The sequence below is a fragment of the Gossypium hirsutum genome, chromosome A08 (assembly GCF_007990345.1).
Source record: "Gossypium hirsutum isolate 1008001.06 chromosome A08, Gossypium_hirsutum_v2.1, whole genome shotgun sequence".
Taxonomy (NCBI): Eukaryota; Viridiplantae; Streptophyta; class Magnoliopsida; order Malvales; family Malvaceae; genus Gossypium; species Gossypium hirsutum.
In genome coordinates this window covers 119,207,640-119,228,834 of record NC_053431.1, presented here as the reverse complement: position 1 = coordinate 119,228,834, position 21,195 = coordinate 119,207,640, and the positions used below count along the sequence as shown (strand labels likewise).

Here is a 21,195-nt window from a genome sequence, read left to right as displayed (position 1 = left end):
ATATATATGTGTGTAATATGGAGTATAATATATATATTAAAAGAATATATATATGACATACGAATATATTAACAAAAACAATAATATTAAAAACTATTAATAATACTATAATATATATATAAGTATTAAGTAAAAATAACAACAATGAAATGCTAATAAATAACAAATATAATAATAATAACAGTAATAAAATATAATAGTATAAATAATATTAAAATTAAAATAAAATAATGAGAAAAAGTGAAAAAAGGACGAAATTGAATTAAATACGAAAATATTAACAAAAACAATAATATTAAAAACAATTAATAATACTATATAATATATATAAGTATTAAGTAAAAATAACAATAATGAAATGCTAATAAATAACAAATATAATAATAATAACAGTAATAAAATATAATAGTATAAATAATATTAACATTAAAATAAAATAATGAGGAAAAGTGAAAAAAAGGACGAAATTGAATTAAAAATGAAATTTTTGAGGCGAATTCGAAATAAAAATAAAAAGAAAGGGCTTATTTGAACGCGCGTGAAACATAGGGGGACCAAACGAGAAATTTTCCCATGCCTTTAAAACGCTGCGCAGCATAGAGGACTTAGTTGAAAAGCGCGAAGAATTAGGGGCCCAATTGAAAATAAATTGAAACTTAATTGCAAAATTAGAAAAAAGAGGAAGGGCCAGTATAGCAATTAGACCATCGAACAAAAACATGCGGATCCTCTGGAGCGGGTCTGGTTCGTGTGCGGGTCGGCTCAAAATGACGTCGTTTTAGGTGTTGATGGCCAACCCCAAAACGACGTTGTTTTAGGGGGCTATAAAAGGCCAAAATTTTTCAAAAAAAAATCATTTTCAACATTTGAAAGGAAAAAAAAAGGGAGAGGGAGGGAGAGAATTCTCTGGACGAGTCCAGAATCTGGCCATGGGGCCATCGTGCGCCGCCGCGAGCCGCCGTTGGTCTGCTGTAGCCAACCATCGTGGATTTTCGAAAAAGATAAAAAAAATTTAGTTTTTTTTCTTTTTAATAATATATATATTTATGTAATAGATTCGAAAGAAAAGAAAAAAAAAGAAGAAAAGGGAAGAAAAGAACATAATCGGAAATAGGAAAAAAATAAAAATAAAACCACCTCTTTTAATACTCCGATTTGATCCTTTTGTATGGAATCTCTATGTTTTTTATGTTTGAATCTCTATTTTGAATATTTCGTGTTTGTATTTATCAAAAAATTGCTCCTCTCTTTTACACTGATTTTCGATTTGGTTTTTATAGCCATGTACATGGGTTTTTTTTATATTAATTTCTATCCTTTTCGTTTGAATTTTTGCAGGTGCAACTTGCTGGAGTTCGGTGGCTGACATGGGCGGTGCTGAGGTGACCTTGGCGGTGGAGCAGGTGTCTGAAACCCTAGTTTGACTTAATGGGCAATTGGGTTTTTTATTTAGGTTGGGTTTTAGTTTAGGGGGTAATTGGGCTAATGATTTGGGCTGAGTCTGTTTGGGTTTTAGTTGAGTTTTAAGATTTGGTTGCTGTAAATGGGTTTTGGTTGGTAAAATGTATGGGTTTAAATATAAACAGGCCAAAATTGGCCTACAACATCGAATAAATAGTTCAATCCTTGAACATATCCAAGAACTGTGTAACAGCTTAATTTTCAGTGGTGTCGGAACAGTGATTCGAGATCACTAAATCCGACAAATGAGTAGAAAATATTATTAATTTAGTGAGTATAAATTAAATGTGAAGTTAGGAAAAAAAATTTGAAAATAGTGAATAGTGTACTAAAAATAAATATTAAAATAATTAGAATCAAAAACGAGGTATCGAGACCTCGATAATTTTAAATCGAGCCATAAATATTTTTATAAATATTTATGGAGTGTTAATATGTTAGTATTAAAGTTTCGTCAAGAAATTTTAAAGTTCTGATAGTTAATTGAAAAAAAAACGACTAAATTGTATCAAATGCAAAATTGTGGGAAATGACTAAATAGCTTAATTGATAAAAGAAAGAGGGTTTAAAAGGAAAATAGACCCAATGTCTATTTGGGCTGGATGCCAAGGGCATGAAATCAGCAAGAAAATAAGGAGAATTAAGGGTAAAACTGGAAAATTGCAAAATTTACTTAATAAAGCTAGGACTAAAGTGAAATTATCTAGATTTCTCTTTATTTTTCTGCATTCTCATCAGAAAAATGCCATGGAGGAGTTCTATTAAGCTGGTTTTTCATATTTTTACTCCAAGTAAGTTCAATTCTTGATTATTCAATTCTTGATTATTTCTTGAAATTTTTGTGTTTTTGTGACTTTTACAACTAGGTCCACTTTTTGAATTCATTAGTTTTTGATTCTATGAAAGAAATTGAAAGTTTATATACATATGTACTGGAAGTATATGATGATTTGGCATGGAATTAGAGTTTTAAATTGTTTATATGTTAATTTTATTGTAAGAATTGAATAGAAAGTGAATGTTTGGGACCTAATTGTAAAAGAGTTTGAAGTTAGAGTTTTATGTGGAAATTATGAATTTAAATAGTTATGAAATAACTTATAATGTTTAAGAAAAGTATTAATTGAGAAAATTATCTTAATTGAGGGGTTAATTGAGCAAGGACTGAATTGTATGAATTGTGAAATTTGGGGCAAAATGGAAATCAACATTTTGCACTAAAACTGTTTTGGACAGCAGCAGTAGTCTAACTTTGAAAAATCACCAAAAATTGTAGAAATGGAATTAGAGGATGAATAAAATATGAAATTAAAGCTTATTGAGTCTAGTTTCTTATAAAAGAAATTTTGTAAGCAATAGAATTTTAAATCATGAGATACAAAAACTTTTGTGAGACAAGATCAGAATGATTTCGGATTCCCCTGTTTTGAATTTGAAAAATCATAAAAAATTGGATAAAAATAATTAGAGGCTTAAATTTATATTTTTAGAATTCTGAATGAGTCTAGTTTCAAGAGAAATAAACGAGGACATCATTCGAATATTTTACGAGAAGATAATTAATTTTTAGTGAAGAAGGGTCAGAACTATCAGACAGCAGAACAGGGGAGACTTCAATGAATAAACTGTATTAATTGGCCCAACCAAAAATTATGAAAATTTTATGGTAAGAAGATATGTGAATCTAGTTTCTGGGAAAATTCATGGATCTTAATTTGGAGTTCTGTAGCTCAAGATAAAAATAATTTAGTGACTATGACACAGATGGACAGCTTGAATATTCACATAAATAGATAGTGAAAATTATAGATAATGTTACCTACAAATGTGTTGTTTATACTAAGGATGTGGATGGAGAGGAGGAGGAGGAAAATATACAAAAATATATGAATGAATCGTGTATAAACTGATTACATGCCCGATTATAATCGATAAGTGTTGAATTAGAAACGATATAATGTTTTATTTGGAATATTTATTATGAAATTATGATTATCGCTATAATACAAAAATCGAACTTGTGAGTTTATATAACTAAATTTAGTGACCATTTGTTAATATTATTAAATTTCAATATTATTTTATGAATGGTGATTAATATTTATGTATGTTAATTGTTGAAAATAAGTAAATTATGTACAAAAGTTATGAAATTAAACTGAGAATTTCGGAGGAACGGAACGCAGGAAATGAGTACAATCTTTCAGTGAAAAAGATGAATTGAAGGTAAATTACCCAAGTAAACCGAGATTCAGCATTTGTTGCGAATTCTCGTGTTTGCTTTCCGTTTAACTCTTACGAGCTTCCGTTAACTCATATGAGCTTCAGTTAACCCTTTTGGGGTTTCAGTTCAGCTCTGATGAGCTTCAGTTAGCCTCCGGGCTTCCGTTTAGCACTTATGTGCTTCAGTTAGCCTTCGGGCTGCCGTTTAGCACTTATGTGCTTCAGCTAGATTTCGGGCTTCAGATCACGATGTACTTAAATCTATAAGCTGTTCCTTGGATGGACAAGTTGGTAAGTCGTAAATGTAACATGTGGAAAAAGAAATGTAAGTAATGTTATCAATATTATTATTGAGCTTAATTATGTGATTTTATCATTCAGAGATTGTGTTTAACAAGATATATTAGTAAATTATGAGTATGTGAATCAAAGTGACAGAATTTAAACACCTAATGAGGTTGACCTGATTCACACGAATTTGTCATTTGAAATTGTGATTGACAGGAAGAAACAGTGAATTACATGCTTATCAATGGTTACACATAATTATCTGAAAAACAAGAAAAATGACGGTTATTGATATATGGAAATGTAAGACATTGATATATGAATGTGGAATATGTTTGATAAATGTGTTCATTCTTAACTATGGAATTATGTACCTCATGTGTGCTATTTGCATAAAGATGATATTTCAAATACTTTGGTGAGTAAAGTTTAAATATGAAATAGTATGAAATCGAGACAAGTTGTTATGAAAATATATTTAAATTATCTGTAAGTGTTTTTGTACTCCTCGGTAATGCCTCGTACTCTATTCCGGCGACGGGTACGGGTAGGGGGTGTTACAAACTGAGAAACATTACAGCATTGGTTGGCATAAGCATTAAACAATGGGGGTTTTTCCTTAGAAATTTCCCAAGATTCATGTGCGGTGTGCCGCTATAGTGCATGTTGCCAATTACCATGAATCACCAACTGCTTTATTCTATATATATTTCTATGAGTTAATTTAAAGAAAAAAACAAATAGAATTTATTTTCCTAAAAAGAAAATAATAGTTTATTTCACGTGAAATAGGTGTCCAACTATACTCATAGGCGGTTACAACTAGAAGTCACCGTTTATAATTTCATTGGTTTCCTTCCAACTATCAAATATATATATATAAATTTTAATTTAATATATAAATTTTGACTTTGTATAATTGTATACATGAAACTTAAAATGTAGATATACATTTAAATAAATAAATATATAAATTTATTTTTTATATAATGTTAGTAATTTGTGAAATATGAATCAAACAAAAAAATTGTATATAAAATTGTACAAAATTAAAATTGACGAACACCATTGCACGTTGAATTAAAGATCATGTATAGTTTTGATATTTGTTCCTTATATTTATTAATTATTTATAAATATATTAAAAATATGTCAAATTCCACTACTAGTCCTTGTATTATGCTTAAGTTGTGAATTTGGTCCATATACTCTAATTTGATCGATTTTAGTCTTTGAACTTTTTAAATTTTGAAATTTCAATGCAAACTTAAATAGTATCAGTTAAATTTATTAGGTTAAATTCTACTATTAGTCTCGTACTATACATAAGTTGTGAATTTAGTTCATCTTCTCAAATTTGATCATTTTTAGTCCCTATATATATGTTTTTGTGAATCTTAAAACTATAGCCATTAAATCTAATAACTAAAATAAGATAATTTTTTTTGTGTGAATATTATATGAAAATAGTAACTTAAAATGACCACACGCGTGAAAATATATATATTGCATAGGATTTTGAAAATACCATAATCTAACTTAAAGAATTTAACAATTACTATTTTTACCGTGATTAAAATTTCAAATTTTTTTAAAAATATAATAATTAAAAATAACTAATTTAAAATATACAGATTAAATTTGTAACTTATGCGTAATACAAGGGCTAATAATACAATTTTACTCATAAAATAATAAGTCATATCGTTAAACTAAACAGCTCAACAAATATTTCAATATTGGACAAAGTTTAACAACCCGTATATAAAAGTAACAAACATGGGTACTGTAGCAAACCACCGGAGATGTGCTTAGCTCCGCCACCAACACCTGTCTTTGTGTGTGTGTGTGTGTGTGTGTGTGTGTGTATGGGAGGGTTTGCTGGATGGCCGGGAAGGAGAGAAAGTAAACGAGAAGGGAAAAAAAAGGAGAAAACAATAAAACAAAAAATTTTGTGTGTGTGTGTGTTTTTATCTTGATTTAAAAAAAATAAATTATAGAAAACATTTAAATGAATTTTCTACAAAATCTATATTAGAAAAAAATTAATTAATTATTTTATTTTTAAATAATATATTTAATTTGATTGTTGTAAATGTTGATTCACAAATTAATTTAAAATTTTCTTTCGGGGTCGACCCAATTATTAAAAAGTATAAATAATTAATTTTAATTCATTTTAAGATTACATATTTAGAAGGTTTAGAGGTGATCATAGATTGGGTCGGATTTGGTTGGGCATAACAAAATTTTAATTTTGGCCCGAAAAAAGGGTCTAAAAATTTACTCAAGCTCGACCTGGATAAAAAAAAGTTAAAACTCAAGCCTGACTCAACTTGCTCGTATTAAAATTTTTTATATACATATAAATTTAAAAAATATAATACATTAAATACACTAAAAATATTAAAATAAATATTTTCCAACAAATTGAAAATAAATTTTAAAAAGTCTAGTTATTCAATATCCAAACAATAACAATATAATAATACAATAACAATAAAACAGTGGAAAACATTTTTTTTTTGCAAAGTTTGAATTTAGCTTAAGCCAAAAAAACTTATCCGAGTTCTAATTTGATTTTTAAACAAGTCTTATTTTCATGCCAAAACCTTTTTTTCAAACCTATATATTTATCTAAACTTTTTTATTTTTCAGATGAATCTTAGCCCGGCCATGATGAAGTTTAAGAAGGTCGAATTTTATTTTGGATTTATAAATTATAACGATTTACTAGCCATTTTTTGCTTATTATATAATGTATTTAAATAGTTAATTTTAGGTTAATTGTAGGTACCACTAAGAATAATGAGCATTCAAATCCTGTTAAAATATAAATTTATTTGTTTTTAAATGTATTTAAAATTTTATCCAACCTTAAATAATTTAATACATTTTAATTTTTCATAATAAATAAAATCTAAAATAATAATTTATTAAAATTCATTTTAAAAAGTTTTTAGTACTAAATAATTAAAAAATTTAAAATTCCCCGGGCGTAGCGGGGGACATAATATAATACTAGTATAAAGTATAAACGTCGAAGACATGGAAGCACTGTAGATACGGTGGCTTGAGAAAACGACACCTGTGTATTTCTCTTTTACCTGTGAGTTACAAGGAGAAAGAAAATTACAAAGGAGATAAAAAAGAAAAAGGCTTATTTATGACATGCCCCTAAACTATCTATTAAATTTTAAATTGGTCTTTAAGCTTATGATTTATTTTAGTTTTCTACTGACTTATTTAGATGAGTTGATTGCATGTTAACACACGTGTTGATATAGAAAGTAAAAGACATAAAAATACTTTACATGTTTGTACTTTTTTTTCTTTCACTGTAGGTTATGGGAGAAGGGAAAAATAAAAATGAGATAAAAAAGAAAAGAGTTTATTTCATTAGAATTAAAATTTAAAATTATTTTTTATAGAATTAATATATTTTTCAAATCTATTTTAAGGTCCATAGATATTAATCCTAGTGGTTATCTCTTTTAATAATGTCGTATCTAAATTTTTTTAATTTATTTAAAGTGATTGTTTTATGATAACACATATTAATTTATTATTTGTATATGATTCTAAATAGTTATCATAAATTTAACTTTTTGTAATTAGTATAAAATAAAATATATTAATATTAATACAATTTAAAAATAAATTTTTAAATAATTAATTATTACCAAATAAAATTTAATTTAAAATTAAGTTATATCAATGAATAAAAAATCTATTAAAAATAATTTAAAAATCCCGGCATAGCGGGACTTAAAAATCCTATTTCAAATATTAAATTAAAAACCTATGCTTTTACAATATAATCTATTAATTAATAATAATAAGTATTATTTTTGACAACCAAAATAATGAGTTAGTACACATATATAATCTTTATGACTGCTCGTTAATTGGCAATTGTAGTTGGCATGAGCCTTGGGGAGTTAGGACACACATTTCATGTGCAAGTGACACTTATTAAAAAAGTTGAATATATATATTTAATTGAGTTAATATTAAAAAAATACAATCGACTATAATTTATTTATTTTTACACATATAATACAACGAAGATGAAAATTTTTACACATATAATATCCCTAGTAAAATACTTCTTAGTTTGTTAAGCAAATTATATTTAATTTCAAAAGTTACAAAATAGTCATTAAATTATTAAAATATTTTTATTTTAGTCACTGAATTTTTAGGTTTTTTTTTTTAAAGTTTGGCTAGCGAGCTTTGAACAATGATTTAACAATTGATGCAGCGGAACAATACTCATTGACTAGTAAAATAACATATCTTAGAACCAAGTTGATATAATAATCGTTGTCAGATATCGAAAAAGAAAGTTGTTCCGAAATTAGTTCACAGATTCATGATATTCAAAGTTGTTTCATGAAGAAAACTAAATTGTAGAAGAGGAAGAGAGATTTACCCTTTTGATTGGTGCTAGAGGCGAGAATGGAGAATATCATACAATGACGATTTTAACATCCCAATGACTTAATATGAATTTTTTTTAATAATTTAGTGACCATTTAGTGACTTTTTGAAATTGAATAATCAAAATATAAATTTACTAATTGTTTAATGATTTTGAATTTAGTTTACCCTAAATTTACGAAGTATAACCATTATTAGAAGTTGAGTGACAAAATTACAAAAATTTCACTTTTAGTAACCAAAATAAAAATACCTTAAAAAGTCAGAGTGATTAACTAGGGAGTTTACCCTAAAAGTTGGCGTGTACCGTTATTCATTTTTCCTTTCTTTTTTTGTCAACAGATACAGTTTTCTTAGTTAACAACCGATACAATTTATATATATATTTTAAAAATGTAACAATCTTCTTATAATTATTTGATGTACAGCTATTGAAAATTAAATTTTATAATAGTTCAAAAATAATTTCCCAAATTAATTTGGACAGCTAAGCTACAATTAATTTTCTAAAAGAATTTCAATCTCGTCATAGTGATGGCTAAAATCAACGGCCAATATTAATCATCCACATCATTAACCAGTGAGTAAGCCACCACCATGTCCATCTCTCTCCCTCGTCTTTCTCGCGATTCAAATCTCCTTTGTTATAATATGAAATCCGCGAAGTCAAAGCTGTGAGAGTTCAAAACACCTTGCCCCCAGGTCATGCCAGAATATATGTATATATATGTTAATTTGTTAATTAATAATTAGTATGATTCCAGAATTCCAGATCAGAAAAACAATTTGATTCTCTAAATCATAAAATGGAAAAAAATAATTAAAAAGTTGAAAAAAACCAAGAAAATCGGAAAAAAGCAAAGATTAAAAACGATGAGGAAAAGTCTCCTTCCTCATGTTGTTGAACCGTAAACCGAAAACGTGAACGAAGTTCCAAAGGTACGGTTTTCCCCTCTGGAAAAAGCGCCAAAAGCAAAAAATGAAGCCCTGATTTTTTTATTTAAATTTTTTGAACTTCGGTTCCTTGTAACTTAAGCATCGAATCGTTGCCGATTTGAATTTGTGAAATGTGCTCCTTGGAGAACGATTAAGAGAAGGAAAGAGGAAACTCACCAGGCGAAGTGTGTGTGTGTATGTTTTTATAAATTTGCCAATTTTTTTTTTTTGTAAATTTTATCGATTGATGAAGAAGTATCGCCGATGGCTGAGGATTGTGATCCTCTCTTTGCTTTCTTTATCTGTACTGGCTCCAATCGTGGTGGTTTCTTTCAGACTCAAAACCCTCACTTCCATCGGTAATCATCTTTGAATCTTTTTTTTTTTCATGAAAATTCGAATGCATTTTTATCGTTAAAGAAGTAGTTGATCAAACAAGAAAGCCAAAGAGGATTACTTAGTAGTAATTTTTGTGTCTTAGCTTACAGAAAAATATATGTATAACTTTAAGCTAACATCCATTGTCTAATCGAATCTGCTTTCATTTATAATATAATATTTTTGGCCTTTCATTTATTTGATTTCCTTTTTAATTTAATATAATTTAACTTTTGAGATGTTGACTGATCATGTTTTCTTCACATTTTTTTTTTCTGTGACGACAGGCAAGAAGGATTTCATTGAGGATTTGGCTAGTATTGTATGGATCTCTCTTACTTGAATCTGTTCTATTTTTTCTTTTAACTTTTTGGTAGATTTGTAATTTTTTTTTTTTTGGTTTGATACAGAAGCATAGGGCAGATAATTTTAGATTCAATGCAATTGAACAGGTAGCTTTAAGATTTATGGCTTTAGCTCACATATTTGGTATGGGCATTTTATCTTGAAATGATTTTAACAGTTTATGCTTATCAATCTTTGTCGCTTTCTTATTTAGGAAGGTGCTGAAGAATTAAAAGGTCCAGAACTTATTGTTTTCAAAGCGAAGAATTTTAGTTCAGTAGTTAGTCACATTTCTGATAAGAATCATGATCTGTTAGAAACAAATGGTGAGTATTACTTGGATTGCATGTACTGTTCTTGAATCTTTTAAAACAAATGTGATTCTGAGTTGCTCCATTTCTAAATTCTGAAACTACTCATGAAGGAAAAGAGAAGCATCAAATTCAACAGAGTACGGAAGGGGTGAACTCCACGGAAAAGGTGTGTTTATGTATCTTAAGTATTACAAGCTGCTATTCATTTGAATGTAAGTTTTTAGAGTACGTTGCAGTAACATATAGTTTTAGTCTTGTGAGGGATAGCAGATGATGGTATTGTTGCTAATTATTATTGTGAATCTATATGATAAAGACAGGTTCTGTTTTTCTGGCACCAAATAGTTTTGGTAAAATTATCAGCCTTCAAAATTGCACCAGACCTCCTCCTTGTATCATTTTGTGTCACAAATTCAGTTTGTGCCTTTGCTTGTAATGTAAAAATCATTAAAGCACTCATCTTTAAATCCGAGCAATACCAGAACAAATTCCATTTGTCATTCTTGTGACCAAAAATTTCTTCTGTAATCTTGCCATTAGAACCTGAAGCTTACAAACAGGGCTTTTTTCCCCTGTTGGGGTGGGGTTAACATATAGTTATTGAATTCATCTATAACATATAGTTATCACTTATTTATTGGATGTAGGAGCAACCTAATCAAGACACAGGCGGATCTGATCAGCATTTGCCGTCTCCACCTCGCGGGGCGGATGAGAAGGTAAGGAAGATGAGAGATCAGCTCGTTAGAGCAAAAGCATATTTAAGTTTTCACCCACCAAATACCAACTCTCACTTGATGAAAGAGTTGAGAAATCGAATCAAAGAGATCGAACAAGTAATTGGTGAAGCCAGCAAGGATTCTGAATTACCACGGAGGTAAAAAAAAAAGTAGATAAAACTTACCAATGCATTATATTCAATAATAAACTTGAATTCTTGATTACCATTCACTAACTAAGCTTAGATTTAGGCTTAAATTGCTTCCACAAAATTTTATATCTGAAGAACAGTTGATTTTTCAGTGCTAATCAGAAAATGAGATTAATGGAGTCTGCATTGGGCAAAGCGAATCGTGCATACCCTAGCTGCTCTCAGATGGCTAACAAACTTCGTGCCATGGCTAATAATGCGCAACAACAGATTCGGTCACAGAGAAATCAAGAGTCATATCTTGTTCAACTTGCTGGAAGGACTACCCCTAAAGGCCTTCACTGCCTCTCCATGCAGCTGACGGCTGAATATTTTTTCCTTCAACCAGAGGACAGGCAGTTTCCTAACCAAGAAAAGTTGATTGATCCAGACCTTTATCACTATTCAGTATTCTCTGACAATATTCTGGCTTGTGCTGTTGTTGTTAACTCCACAATTTCCTCTGCAAAGGTAAAACTGTCTTCGCCATTTCCGCCTGTTTTTTTTCCCCTTTCTTTTTGGTTTCATCAGTTTTCATCAAGTTTTGATGTCACCTTTGTGTTAGATCATGCAAGAAGGCTTTGGTGTTTTACACTACTAGTAAATGATTTATTTATTATTTGTAATGGATTATAATGATTTGAGTTTCGGTGGCATAAGCTTTCCAAAGTTGCTATGGAGTTCTTTCACCTTTGCCTCACTAAAATAAGCCTATGGTTTACATATTGGTCGTTGTAATATACCCTGATGATCAATATTGGCTATGCAGGAACCAGAGAAAATTGTTTTTCATGTGGTGACTGATTTTCTCAACCTCCCTTCAATTTCAATGTGGTTTTTATTAAACCCTCCAGGCAAAGCTACGATCCATGTTCAGTGCATAGACGATTTTGATTGGTTATCTACCAAGTACATTTCAACATTGGCAGAACAGAAGTCCAGTGTTCCTAGATATACTTCCGTCCTCAACCAGCTTCGGTTTTATCTGCCAGACATCTTTCCAGCACTGAATAAGATCGTGCACCTTGATCATGATATCATAGTGAAAAAAGATTTAACTGAAATTTGGAGTGTTGACATGAAGGGAAAAGTAAATGCAGCAGTGGAGACTTGTACAGAAAGCGAACCTTCTTATCGTGCGATGCATATGTTTGTGAACTTTTCAGACCCGTTTTTGGAACAGAGGTTTAATGCCAGTGTTTGCACATGGGCATTCGGCATGAATTTGTTTGATCTCCAAGAATGGAGAAGAAGAAATTTAACCGGGTTATACCGTGATTACTTGCAACTGGTATGAGCTTAATCTTTGATTCTACTGTTGGTTAACAATCATTTTAGTGCCGTGTTTTTCTATTCCGATGAATCTATAAGAATGTTAATTTGAAGCTTTTTGTCAAGATTTATCGCATCCCATATCTTTATCATATGCTTGTTTGCCTCGTCGTTGTGTTACAGGGACTTGAAAGGCCATTATGGAAGGCAGGAAGTTTGCCCATAGGTTGGATTACCTTCTACAACCAGACTGTACCTTTAGAAAAGAGATGGCACATGCTCGGTCTAGGTTCCAACACTGATCTCAGTTCAGATGATATTGAGAACGCCACAGTCTTACACTACGATGGGGTCATGAAACCCTGGTTGGAAATCGGAATCACTAAATACAAAGGCTATTGGACCCAACATTTGCAGTACGACAATCCTTACTTTCAACAGTGCAATATCAATAACTAAATTTGACGATCACAACATACAAAGTGAAGATTTCTTTGATTCATACCACATTGCTAGTTGCATCTCAATTGATCTGATTCTTTAACCATCATTTCATGTAAATGTAAACTTTTTTTTTCTCCCATCTTTATTACGGCTGTAATCTTTTAGGGGTTGAGTCAAATTTTATGGTCATAAATTTCATAGAGGGATTGCTGTATTGGAGGTATATACATTTTGTACATAATTCATATCATCACAATAATTCCACTATTTTTTTTTGAAAATGATAATTCCACTGAATTTAAACCTAGACGTTCTTGATATGAGTGGGGAAACATATATATGATAGTTTATTTGTGAGATTTATTCTTTTTAAATTGTTTTTGTGAATCATATCAATAAATTAATGGTTAAAATATGTTATAAATTAAGTATTTTTCATAAATTTAGAATTTAATTGTATTTCTATTTTCCGGAATTTAGTCTTTCTATTTTTTAGATTTTAAAATTTAGGCTCAATTGTTAAAACTATAATTTTTTTTGTTAAACCAGTTGGCGTGACATTTTGAAAAAAAAAGCCTCATTTAGTAGCCATGTAATTAAAAATTAACGATGTATTGAATTCGAATTTAATAAAATATTTTTAATACTATTAATGGTTGAACCTAAATTTTAAAATCTAAAAAGTACAGAGATTAAATTGTTAGAAATAAAAGTGAAAGGACTAAGTTTCAATTTTACGAAGAGTACAAGGATTTATGGTATATATTAACCTAAATTAATATGTTTAAGTAGTGGTTTGTTATCAGCCCACACAAATAGGCTGAGGGCCCAAGAACTAGTCTAGTGGCCCAAATAAGGGATAATTAGCAATAAGGCGGCCCAAGGTATATTGCTTTTAGCCATTACTAATTTTTGAAATTAATTATTATATCTTCGTTTTTATTAAATAGTGAATGACATGTATGTTATTATTAATTTTTAAAATTAATTATTATATTTTTATTAATAGAAAATTTAATTATTTCTTTTATTTTTAACAGGTTAATATCGAACTCTTAAAAGTAAAATTTTACAGATGGCAAAAAAAAGAGTAAGGTTTTATTAAAATTTGGCTTAATGATGAATTTGGCCACTAACTTGGATATGTTTTGTTAAAATGATTCTAATTATAATTTTTAGTCTTTTTTGACCATCAACTTTTGATTTTTTTTAAACTGCATTTTCTAATAGATTTAATGAAAAAATTCAAGGTTTCAATCTTTCATACGTTTGTTTACTGAGAAGTTTTTTTACTGAGTTAATTTTTTTTAGATAATTATGTCTATTTTCTTTAAATTAAGAATTATTTTTTTAATTTAATGTATTATTTATTTTATTATTTTCACATGTAATTATCTCATTAGGTTATCTAAGTAATAAATTACATCTCATTAAAAATATTTCACATATGAAATTTCACATCATGCCCGTTAACTTTTTTAAAGGTACTTTCATTAAATCTATTAAAAAAATTTAATGATAAAAAGAATTCAAAAATATAATTCGTACTATTTTGACAAAACATACAAACGTTAAATTTATTATTAAGTCTTAAAATTTTGGGTGCCAGCCAACACCATGTTCCTCCTCTCTCCCCAAACTCTAAAACTGAATGACAGATATGTCCTTACTAATTTTTAAGTTTAATTATTATTATTATTATTATTATTATTATTTCTTTGTTAAATAAAATTTAATTATTATTTTATTTTGGGGTCCGAGGCCAACATTATGTTTACCCTTTACTGTGTTTGTGGTGATGGGGCCCCACTCCTTGATCAGTATCTATTTTATAGGTGGATGTTGTGCCACGTGGATGAAACTTATTGGGTATATATCGATAAGAGATATCATCAAAATCTAATGGCAACCTTATCATTGTTGATACACACATTCGCCATTGCAGCCAAAATCAGCAACCTCAAGCTTTAGCAGTTGGTTTCTCTTTCTCCTCAATTCAAGAACTAATAAAGTATGGCAACCATTTCAGCTACCTCATCAATCACCATTGCAGCTTCTCTTTCATACAAGCCATCATCACTCAAGCTCACCACCCCAATTGCCATTGGTAAGTTTTTTGGGATTTCGTTTTTGAGTTAAATTCTGCTATTAAACTCGGGTACTTTACGAAAATTGTCATTGTTATTTTCATATATTATTTAATAAAAAAATTATTAATAGATTGTTATTTGTATCAAGAATTCAAAATTCGAAAAATATAAAAATTTATCGAAGGATCCAATTGGAGAATATTAAGTAAATATATAATTGTATGTATAGTACATGACTAGTAATTAAATTTAACTACTAGTGCTTGGGTTAAGTCTGCAAAATTGATCAAATTAGAGTATAATGATTAAATCCATAACTTTCTATAAAGTACAATGACTAATAACATAATTATTAATAATCGTTTTTCTGTTCTTCTTTCAGGGTTGCCAACAATGGCGAAGAAAGTGAAAGTGATGTGTTCTATGAAGGAGGAGGAGGAAAAGAATAGCTCTAGCGTTGGCATGAGTGCTGCATCGCTGTTAGCTGCAGCAGTCATGTCAAGCTCACCGGCTATGGCTCTGGTGGATGAGAGAATGTCCACCGAAGGAACTGGACTTCCCTTTGGGTTGAGCAACAACCTTCTTGGGTGGATCTTGTTTGGTTTATTCGGCGTGATATGGGCTCTTTACTTTGTTTACACTTCATCCCTCGAAGAAGATGAGGAGTCTGGATTGTCCCTCTAAACCCATAAAAGTGTAACTTCAAATTTTTTTTTTTGGTGTTTTTTCATTGTAATAAAAACTACTGCATGTCCAATGTGTGTATAATTGGTTATTGATGTACGTATCTAATTGTTTCTTCATTTGGGATGGGAAGGGATAATAGGATTTCAACCAATCAGTGTTCCATAAGAATTTTAACTATTAATCCAAGTAAAATCTAATCCTTATTGTTTGATTTGAATTTGATTGATATCAAAAAATTAAACTTATCAATTCAAGTACTATAGTTTTTGGGATAAGATATCATTGATCTAGGATTAGATTTAGCTCTGGTTGTTTAAATCGAACCAGTCAATCGGATTAGTTAAAGTAGAAATCAATTAAGATATCAATTCGAGAAGATGTATCAAATTGATTAATTTGCGAATTAACACATAGTGGTTGAACCAAACTAAAAAATTGATAGAATCAATATTTTTATTTTTATTTAAATTTTTAATGATTTATTTAATTGAACATGTCGAACCGACCATCGATTCTATTCTGAAAAACTTAATTTATTTTATTACCTCGGCCAAAGGTCACTAAACTATTAAATTCATATTTTGATTGCTCAACTTTAAAAAATTACAAACGGATCATTAAACTATTTAAAAGTTTTTTCTTTTTAAAATCTAACTAGCAAGCTTCAAGTGACGATTCAATAATCAATGTAGTTGATCATTACTCATCTACAAGTAAAAAAATATACTTTAAATCTAAGTTAATTTGATAATCAATGTTGAAGGACAAAATTCATAACATTCATAACTGTTTTCTTTTTTGAGAAAAAATTAAATTGTAAAATTAAAAGGGAAAAATAATTTTTGATTAATATAAACAGCAAAAATAGAAAAAGCTAAAATAACAATAAAATACAAAATTACCAACTCAACCGACCACTGTATGTCTCTACCCCACTGAGTGGCTCAGACCAATGATTGAACATCCATTATACTAACAATCAATTAACAAGTTGAAAGAAGAAAAAAAGGTTTAGTCAAATTACTTTATAGGAACAAAGTTACAAAGTCCATTATCACGAAGTATCAGTTGGACTTCAAAGCAACAACCATTTTTTTAATGGGCAGACATCACCCTCATTCTTCTACCTTTTACTGCAATTCCTCTTCCAAAATACCTTCTTACAATATTATTACACACACATATATATATATTTGCAGGTCTAACAATCCCACTAACAAAAAAATTTAAAGTCCCCACTATGAGAGTGCCCTCTTCTTCCATCATTATCCACTACCCCCACCATTGAATACAAAAGAGATCACCATTGACAAATCCGGACATGAAGGCCCCCCTTCCTGTATTTTTTTTTAGGCAGACATTAAACTATGTTTGAAAATTTTAAAAAGCAAGTGCCATGGCATCTGGGGACTTTTTTTTTCTTTAAATAATAATTCATTAATTCTTTTTAATTTAGTCAATTTTAAAAATGATACTAAATCAATTAATTACCGCATTAATATTTTTCAATCTGTTTTACATAAATTTAATGGGTATATAACAACTCTAGCACTCATAATTCATATAATTTATTAATTTGATCTTAATTTAATAAATTTAACCTATAATATTTATGTATGTGAATATTAAATTAACAAAATATATAAACATCAAGAACTAAATATGTTATTATACCAATTAAAATTATGTACTGTAATTAATCATCCTTGATTGCTCATTTTCAAAATTGATGGGAATTAAATTGTTTCAAATTTTTTTAGAGGGATTAATTTACCCAAATTCGAAACTAAGAGGAACTAAAGAGATATTTTTACCTTTTTTTTTTCCTCATAGTGTAGGACATATAGGATGGACTGTGTGGGATGCATACCCTTATTTTTTGTTTGTTAGGGTTATGGAGGGGGATCTGTTTCGGGCTTGATGATAGAAGAGGTATCCGGTGGTTGCGAGTGGTAGATGGCAGTGGCTAGTGAGATTGGCATAATGCAAAGAGCTTTTGATTGAAGGAATTGCATGGCAGCTCCTACGTTTTCTTCCATGAGCTTGGCTACTTGTCGCTCGGTGCCGTCGTTTGACCATTTCTCCCATGCCGGTTGGTTCCTTCCACTGTCACCGCTTTCGTCCTGGTGTGTGTATGTAATAGAGGAAGCTCGATAAAAATATGTTGTGAAAGGAAATGAGGGATATGCATATATATGAATGGCTGCATGGTTATTACCTCAACTGATGATAGTGGGATGTCTGTAACGAGCGGTGCCACTGCCCCCGCCCCGCCTAACCTACTCATACTCAAAACCTGTTAAATAATCAACCAACAAATCACCACCGAGTGTATTGACAGAGGAAAACTTCTAAAACGACAAGACACGTTCATATGACATCATAAATAAATCCCAAAGGGAAAAAAACCCAAGCTAACGATACCTTAACTTGGAGCCTCAGGAACTTGACATAATCTACAATTTCATCGAGCATGACCGCTCTATCAGTCTGCATAAAGAAACATGTCACGAAGATATTATACATTAAACTTTCTCAATTGTTTAACACCCCAGACGCACAAATCGATCGTAGTCACCCATGTCTCAAAGGGATCCCTATAGGCTATAGAATAATTTGACTAACAAACAATAAAGTTAGCTCGGAAATGAGCCCAAGGAAGCGGAGAAACCCTCTATCGACAATAAAGTTATGACAGTTTTAAAGCTTCCACATCACAAGGTTGGTCATAAAGCCATATTGCAAGGTTATACAAAACTCACACAATCACTTCATAAGTACATTTTTGGAATGATTACAAAAAGAAAAAAGAGAAGAACTGACCTTGTTAACACTAGGAACAAGTTCCTGTAATGCTCGGATTCTTTCAGCAATTCTTTCCCTCCGCAACTGTACCAAGCGAGAAAATAGAAAAGGTTCAGCTACAATTAGTGAAACTGCAACCACATGTCGAGCAGGTTGGCTTTGCAATTCCACAACGTGAAGCGGCAATCTATATTTCTATATGTCCAAGCTACGTCTTATGATTAATCAGTTTCTTGGTGAAGCGAACTTTCTCAGTGCACATTAACTGATTAACAAAATTATCGATATAAAAAACACCTTATATCATCGAATTTAACACTACTTAAAAGAAAAAGCACCAACTCAACCTATCCGGTTTCTAGCTTGCTAAAAATTTTCCAGCTATGAAACTAATTTAACCATGCCTTTCCCTTTGATATGTTTTATCAGTCTCGTGTTTGCTGTGATCGTTTTATTAATAATAAATTAAGCTTTTTACCCGTTCAGCAATGCTATGCGGATCCGTGGCCTGTCCTCGTCTAGCCCGCACCCTTGGACGCATTGTTGGTGGATGCGGTGATGGAGCAACGGTAGCCGGCATTGGTGAACCATGGAAAACCTGAAAGTTATGTATAAGTCTAGATAGAGTTCACATTACAAGTAACCAAATTACAAAAACGAATAAACTCTATATGATAGCAAAAAATCAGTAGAAGTACTATGGAGACCTTGTACTAAGAGTCAAATTACATTTTACACCTTCTACTAAAAAATAACAAATTAGTACATGTATTTTAGATCAAAGAGCAGACCGGTCCTTCTATTAAAACTTTCATCCATTTCTACTATCAAAAACTGATTCGTGTACATTGTCATGAGACACACTTGACACGCCATATATAACTATTTGGTTATTTCGTCAACCACAGAAATGGATAAAAAATGTAATTGAAAGGACTATTTAGTATTTGATTTATCGTACATGGACTAATTTGCTTATTTTTTTAAGTAAAAGGGTAAAATACAATCTAACGAGTTAGATTCAGGGCCTCCATGTTACTTCAAACATAATGAGACACTGTTGTGAATTTTGACAGCTTCAACAAATAAGTGAACCCTCTTGTATGATGTTAATGAAAACCTATTAAAAACCAGTTTCTTTAGGAAAACGAACCGTTAACAAAAGACCCAACTGCTACACTCAAATGAGAAAAAGCATAAGTTTAGTACAATTATAAACAAAAAGAATCAAACTGTCAGTAATTTTAATGGCCCTTAAAAGTGAAATAAACAAAAAAAAAATTTACCCTTTTTATGGAATCAAAGAAACACAAAAGCAAAAATGTTGACAAATTACTGGGTTTTTTTTTTCTTACGTTTTTAACTGAGGAAGCCCTGCCATCAACGACTTCATCGCGAAACCGCCTGCTGCTACCACCAGAACCTTCCTCCGGCTTCAAGAACCCGCCGCTTTTCCCTTGGTCTAAGCTCAACCCCAACGGAAAAACCTGACCGGGAAACGCGCCGCCTCCACCGCCGCCGATTCCGCCGAGATGACTGGCTCGATCGCCAGAGCTGAGTTGTAGAAACATTGGCGTTCCGGCACCAGCAGTTGTTCCTGCCAGTCCACCGTCGGGTCCCGCCAATCCCGTCTCAGAAGGCGCGAAGTTAGGGAATCCGAGGATTTGCTCGAGGAAATCATCAGCGGAAGCCTCGTTGGGGTTACTAGCCATGTGAAACCCGAAGAAGTATTAGCGGAAGTGAGTTTGAAGTGAGTCCAAGTACCGAGTTAAAGCCACCAAAGATCATCAACATGCAAAAGAAATGGCGAAAAAAGAATTGAAAACCCAACAAAATATTTATAAACAAAAAACACGAAATTATTTCATATCTTTGCCTTTCTAGCTTAAATCCTTCTATCAACGTGAGAAAGAGAAAATTTTGAGGTTTGGGGTTTCTTTTCTGTTCTTTACTTTCAGCTCTGTGAAAGTAACAGAAAGGAAAAGAGGGACTTTTTTTTTCAAAGGGATTTTTTTGTTATCCTTGTAAAAAAATGTAGCCTTTTATGTAATAAAAAGGGGATGGAGCTCGATCAAAATTGTGTGGAAAACCTTTTCGGTCTAATTATGGTTTTAGTCCTTTTTCTATGTTGAAATTAAGGTTTAATTTTTTGCTATACTCTATACAGCTATGTATAAAAGGAAGGCGTAAGGCCTTCCACAATGGACACCTGTCCATTTTTTTTCCTTTCTTTTTTTTAACAAAGAATATTATGTGTAAATTTTAATTTTAATTTTAATTTTTCTATTTTTTCTAATTATAAAAATATTCTCTTCAAATTTGAGATTTAATATATACTTTAATTTTGACATAATTTAATATATCAACTTTTATAATGTCATTAATTAGTCTGAATATTCTATTCTAAATAAAGTGATTATATAAATTTTTAAAAATTATTAACACTGTTAAATTTTTTTATTAGATTTATATTTGTTATAAATGTTGTTTTTTTTGTTATGAGGATATCAAGTTTATTTTATTTTTTAAAATGACACATAAACATAAAAAATTTTTAACTGTGTTATCAAAGGGGTCTAAATTTTTAAATGCGAAAAAT

General features: G+C 30.4%; 3 protein-coding genes across 4 annotated transcripts; 2 read left to right on the top strand and 1 right to left on the bottom strand.

Annotated features, from left to right (window-relative positions):
* The first annotated feature begins 9,028 nt into the window (after positions 1-9,028).
* On the top strand, positions 9,029-13,315 carry LOC107936477 (probable galacturonosyltransferase 6). Its single transcript, XM_016869208.2, has 9 exons — positions 9,029-9,710; positions 10,017-10,051; positions 10,140-10,181; positions 10,289-10,400; positions 10,499-10,554; positions 11,036-11,265; positions 11,412-11,769; positions 12,068-12,589; positions 12,754-13,315. The coding sequence occupies exons 1-9, from the start codon at positions 9,599-9,601 to the stop codon at positions 13,027-13,029; spliced, it is 1,743 nt and encodes a 580-aa protein (XP_016724697.2). The 5' UTR covers positions 9,029-9,598; the 3' UTR covers positions 13,030-13,315.
* A 1,552-nt stretch (positions 13,316-14,867) lies between these two features.
* On the top strand, positions 14,868-15,887 carry LOC107936480 (photosystem II reaction center W protein, chloroplastic). Its single transcript, XM_016869211.2, has 2 exons — positions 14,868-15,121; positions 15,487-15,887. The coding sequence occupies exons 1-2, from the start codon at positions 15,028-15,030 to the stop codon at positions 15,786-15,788; spliced, it is 396 nt and encodes a 131-aa protein (XP_016724700.1). The 5' UTR covers positions 14,868-15,027; the 3' UTR covers positions 15,789-15,887.
* A 901-nt stretch (positions 15,888-16,788) lies between these two features.
* Positions 16,789-20,627, bottom strand: LOC107936506 (transcription factor UNE12). Of its 2 annotated transcripts, XR_001694412.2 has the most exons (7): positions 19,952-20,627; positions 19,075-19,194; positions 18,615-18,680; positions 18,216-18,281; positions 18,010-18,087; positions 17,606-17,914; positions 16,789-17,128 (listed from the first exon to the last, which is right to left on the bottom strand). XR_001694412.2 is itself a non-coding variant. In XM_016869247.2 (6 exons), the coding sequence occupies exons 1-6, from the start codon at positions 20,306-20,308 to the stop codon at positions 17,684-17,686; spliced, it is 918 nt and encodes a 305-aa protein (XP_016724736.2). In that variant the 5' UTR covers positions 20,309-20,627; the 3' UTR covers positions 16,789-17,683. The 2 variants fall into 2 exon arrangements, 1 of the variants encoding a protein (XP_016724736.2); XM_016869247.2 differs by having other exon boundaries at positions 16,789-17,914.
* Positions 20,628-21,195: the final 568 nt, after the last annotated feature.